Source organism: Carcharhinus amblyrhynchos, chromosome 10 (genome assembly GCF_965287045.1).
Source record: "Carcharhinus amblyrhynchos chromosome 10, sCarAmb.v2.hapA, whole genome shotgun sequence".
In the NCBI taxonomy this organism is placed as follows: domain Eukaryota; kingdom Metazoa; phylum Chordata; class Chondrichthyes; order Carcharhiniformes; family Carcharhinidae; genus Carcharhinus; species Carcharhinus amblyrhynchos.
The window spans coordinates 98,013,856-98,029,876 of NC_137333.1; the positions used below are offsets into that span (position 1 = coordinate 98,013,856).

At 46.6% G+C, this 16,021-nt stretch overlaps 1 protein-coding gene across 2 annotated transcripts in view; it reads left to right on the plus strand.

Annotated features, from left to right (window-relative positions):
- Nucleotides 1–2,789: 2,789 nt before the first annotated feature.
- The window catches only part of LOC145349441 (arylsulfatase H-like), a 35,064-nt gene continuing 21,832 nt past the window's right edge, over nt 2,790–16,021 (plus strand). For both annotated transcript variants that reach the window (XM_080197978.1, XM_080197979.1), the window contains exons 1-3: nt 2,790–2,910; nt 14,011–14,121; nt 15,544–15,693. In XM_080197978.1, the coding sequence (XP_080054104.1) occupies nt 14,099–14,121; nt 15,544–15,693 (173 nt within the window). In that variant the 5' untranslated portion in view covers nt 2,790–2,910; nt 14,011–14,098. The remainder of the gene's footprint in view (nt 2,911–14,010; nt 14,122–15,543; nt 15,694–16,021) is intronic.

Here is a 16,021-nt window from a genome sequence, read left to right on the forward strand (position 1 = left end):
TCTCACTAACTATACAACAGTTGAAAGCAAACAAACACGTTTCTGTCAATATGCACACTTGGCATAATTCCAACTGACTCTCTATCTAAATTACATTTACAAATCAAATTCAGTAACTGGTTAATGAAGCCTCCCTGATTCCCTTACAAGTTTCGGTGTAGGGTCAGACTTTGGATTGCTTGGTTTTGGTTTGGAATTTCCATAAACCTCTGTTTCTCAGAAACTGGAACTCCAGCTGAATTCTGAAATGATTTGCATTCTGTCAAGAGCTCATGATCCAGTAAATCAGTGATGAGTAATCTAGGCTCCTGAGTGGGCCACATGGTGGCCTCTTTCATCTCAGTAGGCTGTAAGATTGAAATGGGCCACGTGCATCAACCATGATTGTACGAATAAGATTAAATACATTTCATACATGCCTAATACTTCATAATGAGTTACAGAAAATGCTTAATCATTCATATGTTAGAATAAAGGACAGTACAACCAGGAACAGGCCCACCAAGCCTGGATGATCCATGATGCCTTTCTAAACTTAAAAAAACCTTTTGCCTCTATGTGGTCCATATCCCTCTATTCACTGCCTATTCATGTATCTGTCAAGATGTCTCTTAAACATTGCTATTGTATCTGCTTCTACCACCTCCTCTGGCAGCGCATTCCAGGCACATGCCACCTTCTGTGTAAAAAAAACTTGCCTCTTACATCCTTAAATTAAACTAATCCCCTTTCACCTGAAACCTATGTCTCCTATTAATTGACATTTCTGGGGGAAAAGGCTCTAACTATCCATACTATCCCTCATAATTTTGTAAACTGCTATCAGGTCATCCCTCAGCTTCTGATGTTCAAGTGACTAACCTAATAGTCTCCAGATCTGGGCTAATGCTCTGAGGGACATGGGTTCACATCCCATCATGGCAGACCCACCATGGGTTTCGTCTGGGTGCTCTGGTTTCCTCCCACAATCCAAAGTTGTGCAGGTTAGGTGGATTGACCATGCTAAATTCCCCTTCCATGTCCAAAGATGTGTAGGTTAGGTGGATTAGTGATGGTAAAATGCCACCACAGCAGATGGTGGAATTTGAATTCAATTTAGAAAAATCTGGAATTTAGAATCTAATGAAACCATTGTCGATTGTCGGAAAAACCCATCTAATGTCCTTCCCTTGAGAAGGAAATCTGACAACCTTGCCTGGTCTGGCCTACATGTGACTCCAGAGCCACAGCAATGTGGTTGACTCTCAACTGCCTTCTGGCAACTAGGGATGGGCAATAAATGCTGGCCAGCCAGTGACACCCATATCCCACAAATGAATTTTAAAAAAAGAGCAGAGTTATGGGGATCTGTTTCAGGGGAGGTCGTGGGATACTCTTTCAGAGAGTTGGTGCAGACTTGATGGGCCAAATGGCCTCTGTCTGCACTGTTGGGATGATATGAAATGTCATAACATTCAAGGGTATGGGTCAAGTGCTGGAAATTGGGATTAGTGTAGATTTAGTATAATTTTGTTGGTGCAGACTCAATGGGCTGAAGGGCCTCTTCTGCTTTGGATGGTAGGGTGAAATGAGCACACGTTAGATCTCATTTTGCTTGACAAAAGTTTGGAACAGGACAGCGAAAAGGTGGCCCATTATCTGAGACAAGGAAATAGACACAGTGAATTATCTGTTGCACATTCAGCTGTCCTGAGCTTCCATAAGGGGCACTTCTTGTTCCTATTTCATTCTGGAACAACTTTGGTTAGGACTTAGAAAAATCTAAACTTGCGATCCTAAGGTTCCTTTTTTGAAAGAAGTAAAAATGCCTCACTCACAATTAATTTGTTAATGCCTTTACAACTGTTAACAGAATTTCAATATTCCTTTGCATCGCAGTAAGTTCAAAGATCACCTATCATGCCAGGAATGTGGCAGAAGTTGGTGTGACTGATAAATTGCATCTAAAAATAAATGTTAGATGATTAACACTGTTCTATTAAAAACATTAAATTTGCAAAAATCTCATAACATTAATATTTTATGGTAGTGTATGATGACTATAAGTGAGTATTCAGTTACCAATTATCCATTCCAATTGCTCCTCTGAGCTGCAGGTAAGAGGTACCAATCTGCCTGTAACTTGTGTTACAGGTAGGAGATACCAGCCTGTTTGGGACATTGCCTACTTGAGTTACAGCTAGGAGGGTTCAGCCTGTCTGAGTCACAGGTAGAATTGCCAGCCTGTCTTGGGCACTGCCCAACTGGGCTACAGGTAAGAAGTACCAGGCTGTCTGGAGCATTGGCCACTTGAGTTACAGGTAGGAGGTACCAGCCTGCCTGGGACGTTTCCCACCTGAACTACAGGTAGGAGGTGCCAGTCTGTCAAGGGCACAACCAACCTGAATTACAGGTAGGAGGTGCCAGCCTGTCTGGGGCACTGCCCACCTGAGTTAGTTAGGAGGTGCCAGCCTGTCTGGGGCATTGCCCACCTGAGTTACAGGTAGGAGGTGCCAGTCTGTCTGGGATACTGCCCACCTGAACTACAGGTAGGAGGTGCCAGCCTGTCTGGGGCACTGCCCACCTGAGTTAGTTAGGAGGTGCCAGCCTGTCTGGGGCATTGCCCACCTGAGTTACAGGTAGGAGGTGCCAGTCTGTCTGGGACAGTGCCCACCTGAACTACAGGTAAGCGGTGCCAGCCTGTCTGGGGCACTGCCTGAGTTACAGATAGGAGGTAGACGGGAGGCAAATCCACAATGTTTGAATCTCCTCCTGTTCCCGCGTCGCTCCAAACTCTATTTAAGAGTTTGCCGCATCCACGTTTTGAAACTAGCCAACTGCCAAGCGTTTCATTCACTCCTCTCTCTCCTCCCCTTTGCCTTTTTTCCGCTGCTGATTTCCGGATCCCGGATCCACGGAATACTCCAGGAGGTAAGTTTCTAAAAAGTCATGTAGCGTCCGAAATCGCGCCGGGGGAAGGGAAGGGGAAAATGTTAAACATTGAGTGTATGAACTAGTCCATTATTCAGCAACAACTGTTCGGGATATGGGCTCATCACTTTCCAAAGTTATTTTGTTGAGATCAGTTTGGCTGCAAATTCTCCGAAGGGTCAGTTATTACATTTGGACTAAAGTTTAATGTGGACGTCTCCAGGAGTCATGGGTGTCCCGACCGGAGAACTACATCAGAACAATGATCATTCTGTATCTGAGCTACACCAGAACATTCATACTGTATCTGAGCTACACCAGAACATTCATCATACTGTATCTGAGCTACATAATAACATTCATCATACTGTATCTGAATTACACCAGAACATTCATCTTACTGTATCTGAGCTACATAATAACATTCATCATACTGTATCTGAATTACACCAGAACAAAGGGCAACCAGCATAATTAAGGACCCCACACACCTGGACATACTCTTTTCCACCTTCTTCCGTCAGGGAAAAGATACAAAAGTTTGAGGACATGTACCAACTGACTCAAGAACAGCTTCTTCCCTGCTGCTGTCAGACTTTTGAGTGGACCTACCTTGTCTTACACAGTAGCAATGACTGTAACACTACACTCTGCACACTCTCCTTTACTTCTCTATGAACGGTATGCTTTGTCTGTACAGCACGCAAGACACAATACTTTTCACTGTTTCCAAGACATCTGACAATAATAAATCAAATGAAAAGAAAGCATGCAGAGCATGCAATTAGCATCTGACTCTTGTATTTTGTAACTTTATATTTTAAAATCTCTAATTATAGGAATTTTTTAATGAGAAGTGCAGTGCTATTCACGAAGATGGGTAAAACTTTTTGACCAGAACTCTTTTCCTGTGTGTGATTCTTCAGAGCTGAACTAACTAACCAGCACATTCTATTAAACTGGCTTCCTCCATCATAACTTTTCCTTTTTAACCTTTTAATTATGGATGAGTCAAACTGCCTGATGGAATGTTCCTACGTTCTCTCAGTACTATTGCCAAGATTGCCCTGATTAAAGGGAAGCAAGGCTCCACGGCTGGGATATAGAAGATTCTGCCATCAAACTTTCTGCTGTCAGAAAGAGCATGACTGCCTAGTTGCTCCTGTCCCACCTCCTTGGTGGCCTTCTCGTTGCCTGTTCCTCCTGCTTTGCTTCCTCTCTGTTGACTGCAGGCTGCAGGTGGGAGATTCCCTGTCTCCTAACGGAGAATTAACCAGCCAGATTCTCGCTGTGGTCGGTAAGGATAATTTAAAAGAACAATTATTTGCATATATTAATTACCAATTCAGTATGATTTTACAGCGTGAATCATACTCCTCAAGAGAATGATGTAACTACTATGAATATGCATGTGCACTGTTTAAATAAATTTATGTTGCCTTTGAAGCACTATTTTTGTCCACTTTTGAAGATGATATTGGAACCTTTTGGAACAGATAGAAAGGGTTCTCAACATCCCAGACTCCAAAGCTACCTCGATAGCAGACTGTAGCAGATCATTGGAATTAAGGGGAGCCCTGTGACTATTTTAATGTACAGCAGCTAGAATACAATAGATCATAGAGTTGGACAGCCCATCACAGCGCATGGGCTGGATTTTACAGCCTTGTTCAGGCGAGACTGGAAATTCTCGCCCAAGGCCAACAGAGATTTACATTCTCGGACCCGATTCCGTGGTGGATGAGGTAAAGTTAAAAGTTAAAGTTTATTTATTAGTGCCACAAGTAAGGCTTACATTAAAACTGCAATGAAGGCGCCACACTCCAGCACCTGTTCGGGTCAATGCACCCTAACCAGCACTTCTTTCAGAATGTGAGAGGAAACCGGAGCACCCAGAGGAAACCCGCGCAGACATTGGGAGAATGTACAGACGGTGACCCAAGCCAGGAATCGAACTCGCGTCCCTGGCACTGCGAGGCAGGAGTGCTGACCATTGTGCCACTGAGGTGGTAGAGTTTCGGCCTCTGAGTCAACTTGGTACATAAGAAAACCCTAATTTTTTTTTGGTTCCATGTTTCTGGATCAACTTGGCATACAACAGTAACTTCATTGCAGTGTTACTTGTGACACTAATAAATAAACTTTGAACTTTGACCCGAACTCTTCCGCCATGGCCTGCTATACCCACATTTTCACTCAGAGGGTGGTGGGTGAGGGGAATCGGCTGTCGTCGGTGGTGGTGGTGGTGAACTCGTTGGGGTCTTTTAAGATACTTCTGGATGCGTACATGGGATTTAATGGGATTGAGGGTTATAGATAGGCCTGGTAGGTAAGGATATGATCAGTGCAACATGTGGGCCGAAGGGCCTGTTTGTGCTGTAGTTTTTTATGTTCTATGTTCTATTAGTTTACCTGCTCTGACAAAGTGTCATCTAGATTTGAAGTGTTGGCTAGATTCTCTCCCCACAGATGCTGCCAGACCTGCTGAGTTTTTCCAGCATTTTCTGATTTGGTTTCAGATTCCAGCATCCGTAGTATTTTGCTTTTATCTTGGTTGCCAGTTTCAGTTTTTCGTGCCACAAGTGGATGTCCCATAACCCCTGATCTCTAGGAGTGTTGTAGCCCTGATGTGCCTCAGAGGATGCACCGGGACTCCTTCCGACGGTCCCCATGCAGTGGCTGCATAGGGGTTGACTGGGGAGTTCAAACTCCAAATTGGGTGATTTTGACCTTTTCAGCAGAATCGTTGCCCAGGAAAGGTTAAAAGGATTGAAACCACTTCTAACACCTGGTTAACTATGACATACACCAGACCCTTGACTGCAACCCCCCCACCCCCACCCTCCCATCCATCTGTGACTGCGCTCCTAACCCAGTGGCTGTCCCTCCACCCCTCGTATCTATACCCTGAATCCCCTCCCAACTACTCTCCCACAGTCCCAACAACCCCCTCACCCCAACTACCCAGTCTAATGACCCTCCTGCCCTCCACTGACCTCCTGACCTCCAACCCACCCCACCTTCCTCTTGAACCACCTTCTCCTCAGCCCAGCCTACCCCCTCCTGCAATGCCAAAAGGGGTAAAAACAGGGCAAGAAATTCATTCATGGGATGTGGGCATCACTGGCGGATGCTGTCCTTAATTGCCCTGGAACTGTGGCTTTCTTGGCCATTTTCTTGGCGGGCGGCACGGTAGCACAGTGGTCAGCACTGCTGCTTCACAGCTCCAACGTCCTGGGTTCGATTCCCGTCTCGGGTCCCTGTCTGTGTAGAGTTTGCACATTCTCCTCGTGTGTGCGTGGGTTTCCTCCGGGTACTCCGGTTTCCTCCCACAGTCCAAAGATGTGCGGGTTAGGTTGATCGGCCATGCTAAGAAATTGCCCCTTAGTGTCTAGAGATGCGTAGATTAGAGAGATTAGTGGGTGTAATATGTAGGGGCATGGGGGTAGGGCCTGGGTGGGATTGTGTTCGGTGCAGACTCGATGGGCCGAAGGGCCTCTTTCTGCACTGTCGGGATTCTATGATTTTGGGGGCATTTCAGAGTCACTCATATTGCTGTGGATCTGGAGTCACTTTGTAAAAAAAAAAATTTATTAAAATGTGGGTATCGCTGGCCAGCCAGCATTTATTGCCCTTCTCTAGTTGCCCAAGGACAGTTGAGAGTCAACCACATTGCTGTGGCTCTGGAGTCACACGTAGGCCAGACTGGGTAAGGATGACAGATTTCCTTCCCTAAAGGATGTTAGTGAACCTGATAGGTTTTTCCAACAATCAACAATGGTTTCATAGTCATCAGTAGATTCTTAATTCCAGATTTTTTTTTATTGGATTCTAGTTTCACCATCTGCTGTGGCGAGATGCGAACCCAGGTCCCTGGAACGTTAGCTGAGTTTCTGGATTAATAGCCTGGCAATAACACCACTAGGCCATCACCTCCTTGTAGGGCAGACCAGCTAAGCATGGCAGATTTCCTTCCCTAAAGGACATCACTGAAGCAGATGGATTTTTGTGATGGTTGATTCATGGTGAATTTTAATTTGAGATTTTTATGGAATTTGAATTTCACCATCTGGTGGTATCTGGGACCCAAGTGCATTACCCTGGGTCTCTGTAATACTAGTCCAGTAACTAGGCTAACAGAGTAACACCACTACACCACTGTCTCTCCTGTGACGCTCAGAGTAGACACAGTCTGTTATGAGTCTATTATTTATCTTGCAGTCTGGGAGTAGTAAAAGTTTTCTAATTTACACCTTGCCTGCCCCGTCCCTCCGAGATCACAATATTGTGCCATTCAGGTCATTTTCAGTTTTTAATGAAGATCTCAGATGCTGACACCCCATGGTGACCAGATGCTGTCCAAGGAATTTTACTTTTTATTGTAAAGCCAACACGTGTGTTGAGTTTGTTTTACGAGGCTTCATTTTTCTGCGGAGCTGCTAACAGACTGTGTCAAAGGTGGATTTGGGCAGCACAGTGGCACAGTGGTTAGCACCGCTGCCTCACAGTTTCAGGGACTTAGGTTTGATTCTTGGCTTTGGTCATTGTCTGTGTGGAGCCTGCACATTCTCCCCATGTCTGCGTGGGTTTCCTCTGGGTCTTCCAGTTTCCTGCCACAGTCTAAAGATGTGCTGGTTAAGTGCATTAGCCATGCTAAATTCTCCCTCACTGTTACCCGCGCAGGGGCTGGAGTAGGGGATTTTTACAGTAACTTCATTGCTCTGTTTTCCTCCACCAGTCCAAGGTTAGGTGAATTTTCCATGCTAAATTGACCCTTAATGTCCCAGGTTGTGTAGGTTAGCTGAATTGGCAGTGTTAAGTTGCCTCTTAGTGTCCCAGGATGTGTAGGTTAGGTGGATTAACCATGGTAAATGTGTGGAGCTATGGGATAGGGCAGGGGAGAGAGCTCAGTCAAGATGCTCCATCAGAGAGTTAGTACAGTCTTAATGGGCCGAATGGCCTCATCTGCACTGTAGCGATTGCATGATTTTGCATTTAACTCCATGTAATTTTAATAGGATATCCCCCATTTAATGGTGAGAATACCCTGTTTTAAATCTGCCCGATCGAAGGAATGGGCATGCATTCACTTGTGCGTCATGATTGTGCTTGCTATGTGTCATCTGGCACTCAGGAAGTCATGCCCTGACCTCTGGGCTGGAGGTTGGGGGTTCAAGCCCCACACCAGGAACTTGAGTGCAGCCCCTGTGCTGACTCTCCAGTGCAGTACTGAGGAAGTGCTGCATTGGTGGAGGTGCTGTTTTTTCTGACGAGGGGCTGGATTTTACATGAACCCGCCGGGTACATTTTCAGCAACTGGGGCACCGCATCCGAGTCCATCTCCTCATCTTCCCCATCCATCTCCGAGTTCGCCCCCATAACAGGATGGGCTGCCCACCATATTTAAATAAATAATCGCAGGTCAAATGAGCTTGTAAACAAGCTGATAATACGCTGTCCATCCTTATGATCCGGTTGGCATGGAAAGTCGTGAGACTGAGCAGGCCGTCTTTGCTAAACATTTTTATTAGGGTGGGAAGGAAAGAGGGGGGGTCCTATCATCAGGAGATGCCCTTTGCTCATCTGGTGGTAGTACCCTAAGACTGTGACCCATCCACCCCCATTCTTCCTACCTTCCTGCTTTCACTAGCTCACCACCCCCACCTCCCCGACCCATCTCTGCCTGAACCCTCCCTGCCCGTTAGCCCAAATTTACCAGATTATGGTCCAGTACAGTTCTGCTAATGCTGATGGCCCACGGCGCCTTGTTGACAATCGATCTTGAGTTTAAAGTTTATTTATTAGCGTCACAAGTAAGCTTCCATTAACACTGCAATCTTGTCCCAGATGGGGCTGACACTCAACTGCCCTCTGAGCAAGTTTGCTGTAACAGTCTGAAAGATGCGTTGCTTAGATGCATTGACCCAAACAGGCGCCGAAGTGTGGCGACTGGGGGAATTTCACAGTAACATCATTGCAGTGTTAATGTAAGCCTTACTTGTGACTAATAAATAAACTTTACTTTGCAAAGGAACTAGGGATGGACGATAAATGCTGGCCAGCCAGCGATGCCCATGTCTCATGAATGAATAAAAAAGTCAAGTTACTGTGAAAATCCCCTAGTCGCCACACTCTGGTGCCTGTTCGGGTACACTGAGGGAGAATTTAGCATGGCCAATGCGCCTAACCAGCACATCTTTCAGACTGTGGGAGCAAACCTTTGTTGGATCTTTTTGAAATCCAACACAAGTTTGTTAATTTGCGACCGATTTTTCTAACCAATGGTGGTGGGGCGGTGGGGGTGGGGGCAGGGGGAATGAAGGGGCTGGCAGAGACAGCATGCTCCTTCCTTTAAACGGCACTGTGAAGATTTTTACAAAGAAAATTGCAAGTTTCCTGGTCAGAGGAGGGAAGTGTGGACTTTTTTTGCCTTTCAAACTCACAGAATCATAAAATCTCTGCTGTTCAGAAGAAGGTCATTCAACCCATCGAGCCTGCACTGGGCATACACGCGATGGGTCGTACTGGGGCTGCTCTTGGTTGTTCGAGATTGGCCTAGGGCTTCATGTCGTTAGTGTGCCTAAACTGGACCAGATACTGGGCAAGATGACAGCTCAGCGACTATCGCTGATTGCTGTGCAGACACGTGGATTTGGGCCGGTGTCTGTGGGAGTTTGCGCATTCTCCCCGTGCTTGCGTGGGTTTTCTCCGGGTGCTCCGGTTTCCTCCCACACCCCAAAGATGTGCTGTCAGGCTGATTGGCAGGAATAAACTGTCCCTAAATTAGTTTCCCTCAATGTGGATGGCCATAAAACATTAGACAGGGGTCGTGGGTGAAGTCGAGGGACTGGTGGTGTTGAGATGGCGGCGTGGGCTCATTGGGCCGAAGGGCCTGTTTTCTGGGCTGATTTTGTTCTTTGTTCACTCAAGCCCCATCCCCATAACCCCACATATTTACCCTGCTAACCTCCTGACACTAAGGAGCAACTTAGCATAGCCAATCAACCTAACCCGTACATCTTTGGACTGTGGGAGGAAACCGGAGCACCCGGAGGAAACCCACGCAGACATGGGGAGAATGCGCAAAATCCACACACACAGTGACCCAAGGCGAACCCTGGCGTTGTGAGGCGGCAGTGCTAACCATTGTGCCATCATGCCGCCATGAAATATTGATAACATTGAGAAAAATAAATTTGGTGAAATCATTATTATCCTGCATACAAGAACACAGCGAGGCTGCTGAGTCTGTTCCAGCTCTGTGCATGAGTAATTCAGTCTTCTCCCTGTAGCTATGCAAATTTCTGTTTTTCTTCTACTTTTCAACAGCTTATCTTCCCTTCCCTTCTGAAAGCCACAATTGAATCTTCCTCCACCTCAGGCAGTGCATTCCAGATTACTCACTGTGTTAGAAAAAAGACTCTTCCTCATATCACCTTTCATTCTTTTAGTCAACCATCCTAAATCAGTGTTGGCTAGTTCGTGACCTTGTGCAGTTTCCTTCCATTCGCTCTCTCTAGACCTCATTGGATTTTGATGACCTCTTTCAACACCCCTCTTAACTTTCTCTTCTCTAAGGAACCCAATCTCACTCTCTCCAGTCCAAAACTGTAATTGAGATACCTCCATCCAGGCATCCTTTCTTCATAGAATCTTAGAGTCCCTACAGTGCAGGTGGTCCATCGAGTCTGCAATCCCACCTAGGCCCTATTCCTGCAACCCCTCACATTTACCCTGCTAATCCCCCTGACAGTAAGATTAATTTAGCATGACCAATCAACCTAACTCGCACATCTATGGACTGTGGGAGGAAACTGGAGCACCTGGAGGAAACCCACGCAGGCACTGGGAGAATGTGCAAACGCTGCACATACAGTGACCCAAGCTGGGAATGGAACCCAGGTCACTGGCACTGTGAGACAGCAGGGCAAACCACTGTGCCGTCTTGTAACTACTTTCTGCACCCTCTCTAAAACCTTCACATCCTTTCAAAAGTGCAATGCCCATAGAATTGGATGCTGTTCTCTAGTTGAGGCTAAACTGGTGGCTTATAAAAGTTTACCATAAATCTCTCTGCTTTTGTGTTCTATATCTTGATTTATAACCAAGGATGCTTTGGAGTAAAAGTAAAATACCACAGATGCTGGAAATCTGAAATAAAAAGCAGAAAATGCTGGAAAAACGCAGCAGGTCTGGAGACGTATGTATAGAGAGAGAGAGAGAGAAAGAGAGACAATGTTAATGTTCTGAGTCCATATAACTCTGATTGTGGGTGAATCCACAGCACATGGACTGCAGCGTTTCAGGAAGACAGCCCACTACACCTGCTCATATGCAACTAGAAATGGGCAATAAATGCAGGCCAGCCAGTGACAACCATGTCCCATGAATGAATAAAAATAAATACAAGTCTGATAAAACTTGGGGTGGAGCTTGCACGTTCTTCCTGAGTCTGCATGGATTTCCTCCGGGTGCTCCAGTTTCCCCCCACAGTCCAAAGATGTGCAGGTTAGGTTGAATGGCCATGCTAAATTGCCCCTCAGTCTCAGGGAGACAATCATAGAAATCCTACAGTACAGAAAGAGGCCATTCGGCCCATTGAGCCCGTACTGACTACAATCCCACCCTAACCCCATATCTCTACATATTTACCCGCTAATCCCTCTAACCTATGCCTCTCAGGACACTAAGGGCAATTTTTTAGCAAGCCAATTAACCTAACCCGCACATCTTTGGACTGTGGGAGGAAACTGGAGCACCTGGGAGAAAAGCCCATGCAGACATGAGGCGAATGTGCAAACTCCACGCAGACAGTGACCCAAGCCGGGAATCGAACCCAGGTCCCTGGAGCTGTGAAGCAGCAGTGCTAACCACTGTGCTACCGTGCCGCCCAGGGTAAATACATAGGGTTACGGGGCCTGGGTGGGATTGTTGTTCGTGTAGACCCGGATGTGCTGAATGGTCTCTTCCTGCACTGGAGGGATTCTATGATTCATCTTCAGAATTTCAGACCCTTCGGAATGTATGCCGACAGATCCTTGAAGGTAGCAGGATGATAGATGAAGTTGTTCAGAGGACACAATGTTTTCCTGAATTAGCTGAGGTATAGAGTATAAGAGCAGGTGGGGTATGCTAGATCTGTACAAAACATTAGTTCGACTACAACTCCTGGTTATTGCATTACAAGACGTAAATCGTCTCACCATGAGAGGTTAGAGAGTGGATTTACGAGACCGCTGCCATCATTGGAGAATTTTAGCATGGATAGAAGATTACGTTCAGAACAGAGGAGACACGGGGAATATTTTGTTGAGATCAAAAACATAATGAAGGCCTAGATAAAGTGGAGAGGAGTCTCCTGTTTTTCTTAGCAGAGAGCTCAATAACCAAGCAGTTTAAATCGAAAGCTAGAAGGATTAGAGGGAAGTTGCGGAGAAATATTTTAATTCAGAGGGTGTCGATGGTGTGGCGGGGGGAGAGGGGGGTGGGGGGTGGGTGGGGGGCTGGTGTCTGAAACTCATTAGCTGGAAGAGATAGAAATCCTCGTGGTATTTTAAAAAGCACTTGGATAAGCGCTTGAAGTGCCCTGAACACCAGAGAGCTGGAAAGCGGATTAGGCCGAGGTTAACTCTTTATTGTGGCAACAGAGGACCTTGCTACAGGAGTAGGCCCTTTGGCCCTTTGAGCTTGCTCTGCTATCTGACAAGTATAGAACATAGAACACTACAGCACAGTACAGGCCCTTCGGCCCTCAATGCTGTGCTGAGCTATGTCAAAACCCAAGGTCAAGCTATCCCACTCCCTGTAATTCTGGTGTGCTCCATGTGCCTATCCAATAACCGCTTGAAAGTTCCTAAAGTGTCCGACTCCGCTATCACAGCAGGCAGTGTATTCCACACCCCAAAAACATAGAAGATAGCAGCAGGATGAGGCCATTTGGCCCTTCGAATCTGCTCCACCATTCATTATGATCATGGCTGATCGTCCAACTCAATAGCCTAATCCTGCTTTTTCCCCATAACCTTTGATCCCATTTGCCCCAAGTGCTGTGTCCAGCCACCTCTTGAATACATTTTGCACGATTGAGGCTGATGTGGTTTCCAACTCCACATTTCTGTCTGCTCCACTGCTCCCCGTTTCCACCAAACATAATTCTTGGCTCCATTGTCAATCAAAAAAACAAAATCTCTCTCACCCAGCCTTGAATAACTTCAACTGCTTTCCGGGGGAAGACGATTCCTCAGATGGACAATCCTCTGAGGGAAAATAGATCTCCCCATCTCCGTCTTTGCTGATGACACAAAGACGAGTGGGAAAGTAAGTTGCAAAGAGGACTTGAGTCATTCATAAAGGGATTGTAGCTCCATAGAATCCTTACAGTGCAGAAGGAGGCCATTCAGCCCATCAAGTCTGTACCAACCACCATCCCACCCAGGCATTATCCCGCACATTTACCCTGCTGATTCCCCCTGACACTAAGGGGCAATTTACTGTGGCCAATCTACCTAACCTGCACATCTTTGGGAGGAAACCAGAGCACCTGGAGGGAACCCACACAGACATGGGGAGAATGTGCAGACTCCGCACAGACAGCGACCCAAGCCAGGAATCGAACCCAGGTCCCTGGTGCTGTGAGGCAGCAGTGCTAACCATTCTGCCACCTTGCTGCCCCTAAGAGCATAAGACTTAGGAGCAGAACTAGACCATTTGGCCCATCGAGTCAGCTCCACCATTCAATCATGGCTGGTAAACTTCTCAAACCCATTCTCCTGCCTTTTCCCCGTAACCTCAGATCCAATCTTGCCTGCTATTGGTGACATCTTCCCCCATGTCCACTCTATCCAGGCCTTCCAGTATTCTGTAAGTTTCAATAAGATATTCAGTACCATATCCTGGGCTAACTTCAAGACTGGAATCAATGTTCAGGGCACATGTAGCTGTTAAACAGTAATTGGCTCTGCTCCCATAGTTTGTGGCCTGAATGGAAACCCTTGTTAAGATTACTGGCTTGCAATTGCTCCCGGTTGGTGTTTACCCTCCTTTTTTTTAAAATCTTATCTGTGGCTACTTGTACAGTTTGTTGCAATCATTTTCTTTCAGTGAGTCCCGATAGCTTCAAATTGTCTGCGTCTCCTTCAGGAAATTTGAATCGAGCTGCTTCAGTCAACGAGGGACCGACGTTCAAATCATGTGCCTGTGCGTAAATCTTCGGTAAGTCTGACAAGAACTGCATGAACTTGTGATCCGAGGAATGTGTCGTGAGCAACATTTCTCACGGCACATGCAACACCCACCCCCCTACCCCAGGAATTGGAGCGTTCGAGAATCAGAGAATCCTACAATGCAGAAAGAGGCCCTTCAGCCCATCGAGTCTGCACCGAACACAATCCCACCCAGGCCCTACCCCCATATTATACCCACTAGTCCCTCTAAACTACTCATCCCTGGACACTAAGGGGCAATTTCTTAGCATGGCCAATCAACCTAACCCGCACATTTTTGGACTGTGGGAGGAAACCCACGCAGACACGAGGGGAGAATGTGCAAACTCCACACAGACAGTGACCCGAGCTGGGAATCGAACCCAGGACCCTGGAGCTGTGAAGCAGCAGTGCTAACCACTGCGCTACCATGCCACCCGAGTTGGGAAAGCTCCTCACAGGGGGTGTCAGAACAAGCCGTTCACCAGTTTAAACTTTCCACGCAAATAATAAGCATTAAAGAAGTCTTCACCTCACTGTGTGGCACGGTGGCACAGTGGTTAGCACTGCTGCCTCACAATGCCAGGAACTCGGGTTCAATTCCAGCCTCAGGTCATTGCCTGTGTGGAGTTTGTATATTCTCCCCGTGTCTGTGTGGGTTTCCTCCAGGTGCTCTGGTTTCCCCCCACAGTCCACAGATGTGCTGATGTGTTGATTGGCCATGCTAAATTGCGTTATAGTATCAGGGGATTAGCAGGGGAAATGAGAGTTATGGGAATAAGGCCTGTGTGGGATTGTGATTGGTATGGACTCGATGGGCCCAATGGCCTCCTCCTGCACTGTAGGGATTCTATGATTGTGAGGCTCGGGAATGGACCATGAGTATTAGCAGCATCACCTGGAAATGCATCGAAAATCCTGCTTTCTCACTGGGCGAGGCAATCCACTGGGAATACGCAAATAAAAAATTCATCCCAATTGCTAATCATGTACTGCTGCCTCACAGCACCAGGGGCCCGGGTTCAATTCCGGCCTCGGGTCACTGCCTTTGAAGTTGGCACATTCTCCCCGTGTCTGCGTGGGTTTCCTCCCACAATCTGAAGATTTGGTTGATTGGCCATGATAAATTGCTCCGTTGTGTCCAATGATTTGCAGGATGGATTAGCCAAGGAGCGGGGTTACAGGGATAGAGTGGGGGAGAGGGCCTGGGTAAGGTATTCCTCAGAGAGCCAGTAGAGATTTGATGGGCTGAGTGGCCTCTTCTGCACTGGGCATTGATGATTCTGTGATGTTCAGCTTTTATAACAGAGCTGTGGCAGTTTGGAAGATGCCATTGCTGAAATAGTTATTTTTTAAGTTGGGATTTATTTGTGATGAAATGCACGTCTGCCCTCCCTTTATTGAAGTTGTTTTCTCCCCTTTATTTGTGCAGGAATGTTGTGATAACTATACTGAGTTACAGCTCCACACTGATGATTTGCATAATATGCACAGAGACAACTCTCCAGCCTAACATTGTACTTATTGTTGCTGATGACCTTGGCATTGGGGACATTGGCTGCTATGGAAACGATACTATCAGGTAATGAGCTTGTAAGCGTTGCTTGATTTGTACGAAAAATACTTTATTCATGTGTTAGTCAATAGAATCCCAAGAGGCTATTTAGCCTATCGAGTCTGCTCCAACTCTCCGAAACATCCCTCCCCATCAACCCTATCCCCGCAATCCCCTGGCTAATCCACCTAACCTACACATAGAATTATAGAATCCCTACAGTGCAGAAGGAGGCCATTCGGCCCATCAAGTCTGCATTGGTCACAGTCCCATCCAAGCTCTATTCCCGCAGCCCCACTTATGTATCCTCCTAATCTCCCTGACGTGGAGTTGCCAGCGTTGGACTGGGGTAGGC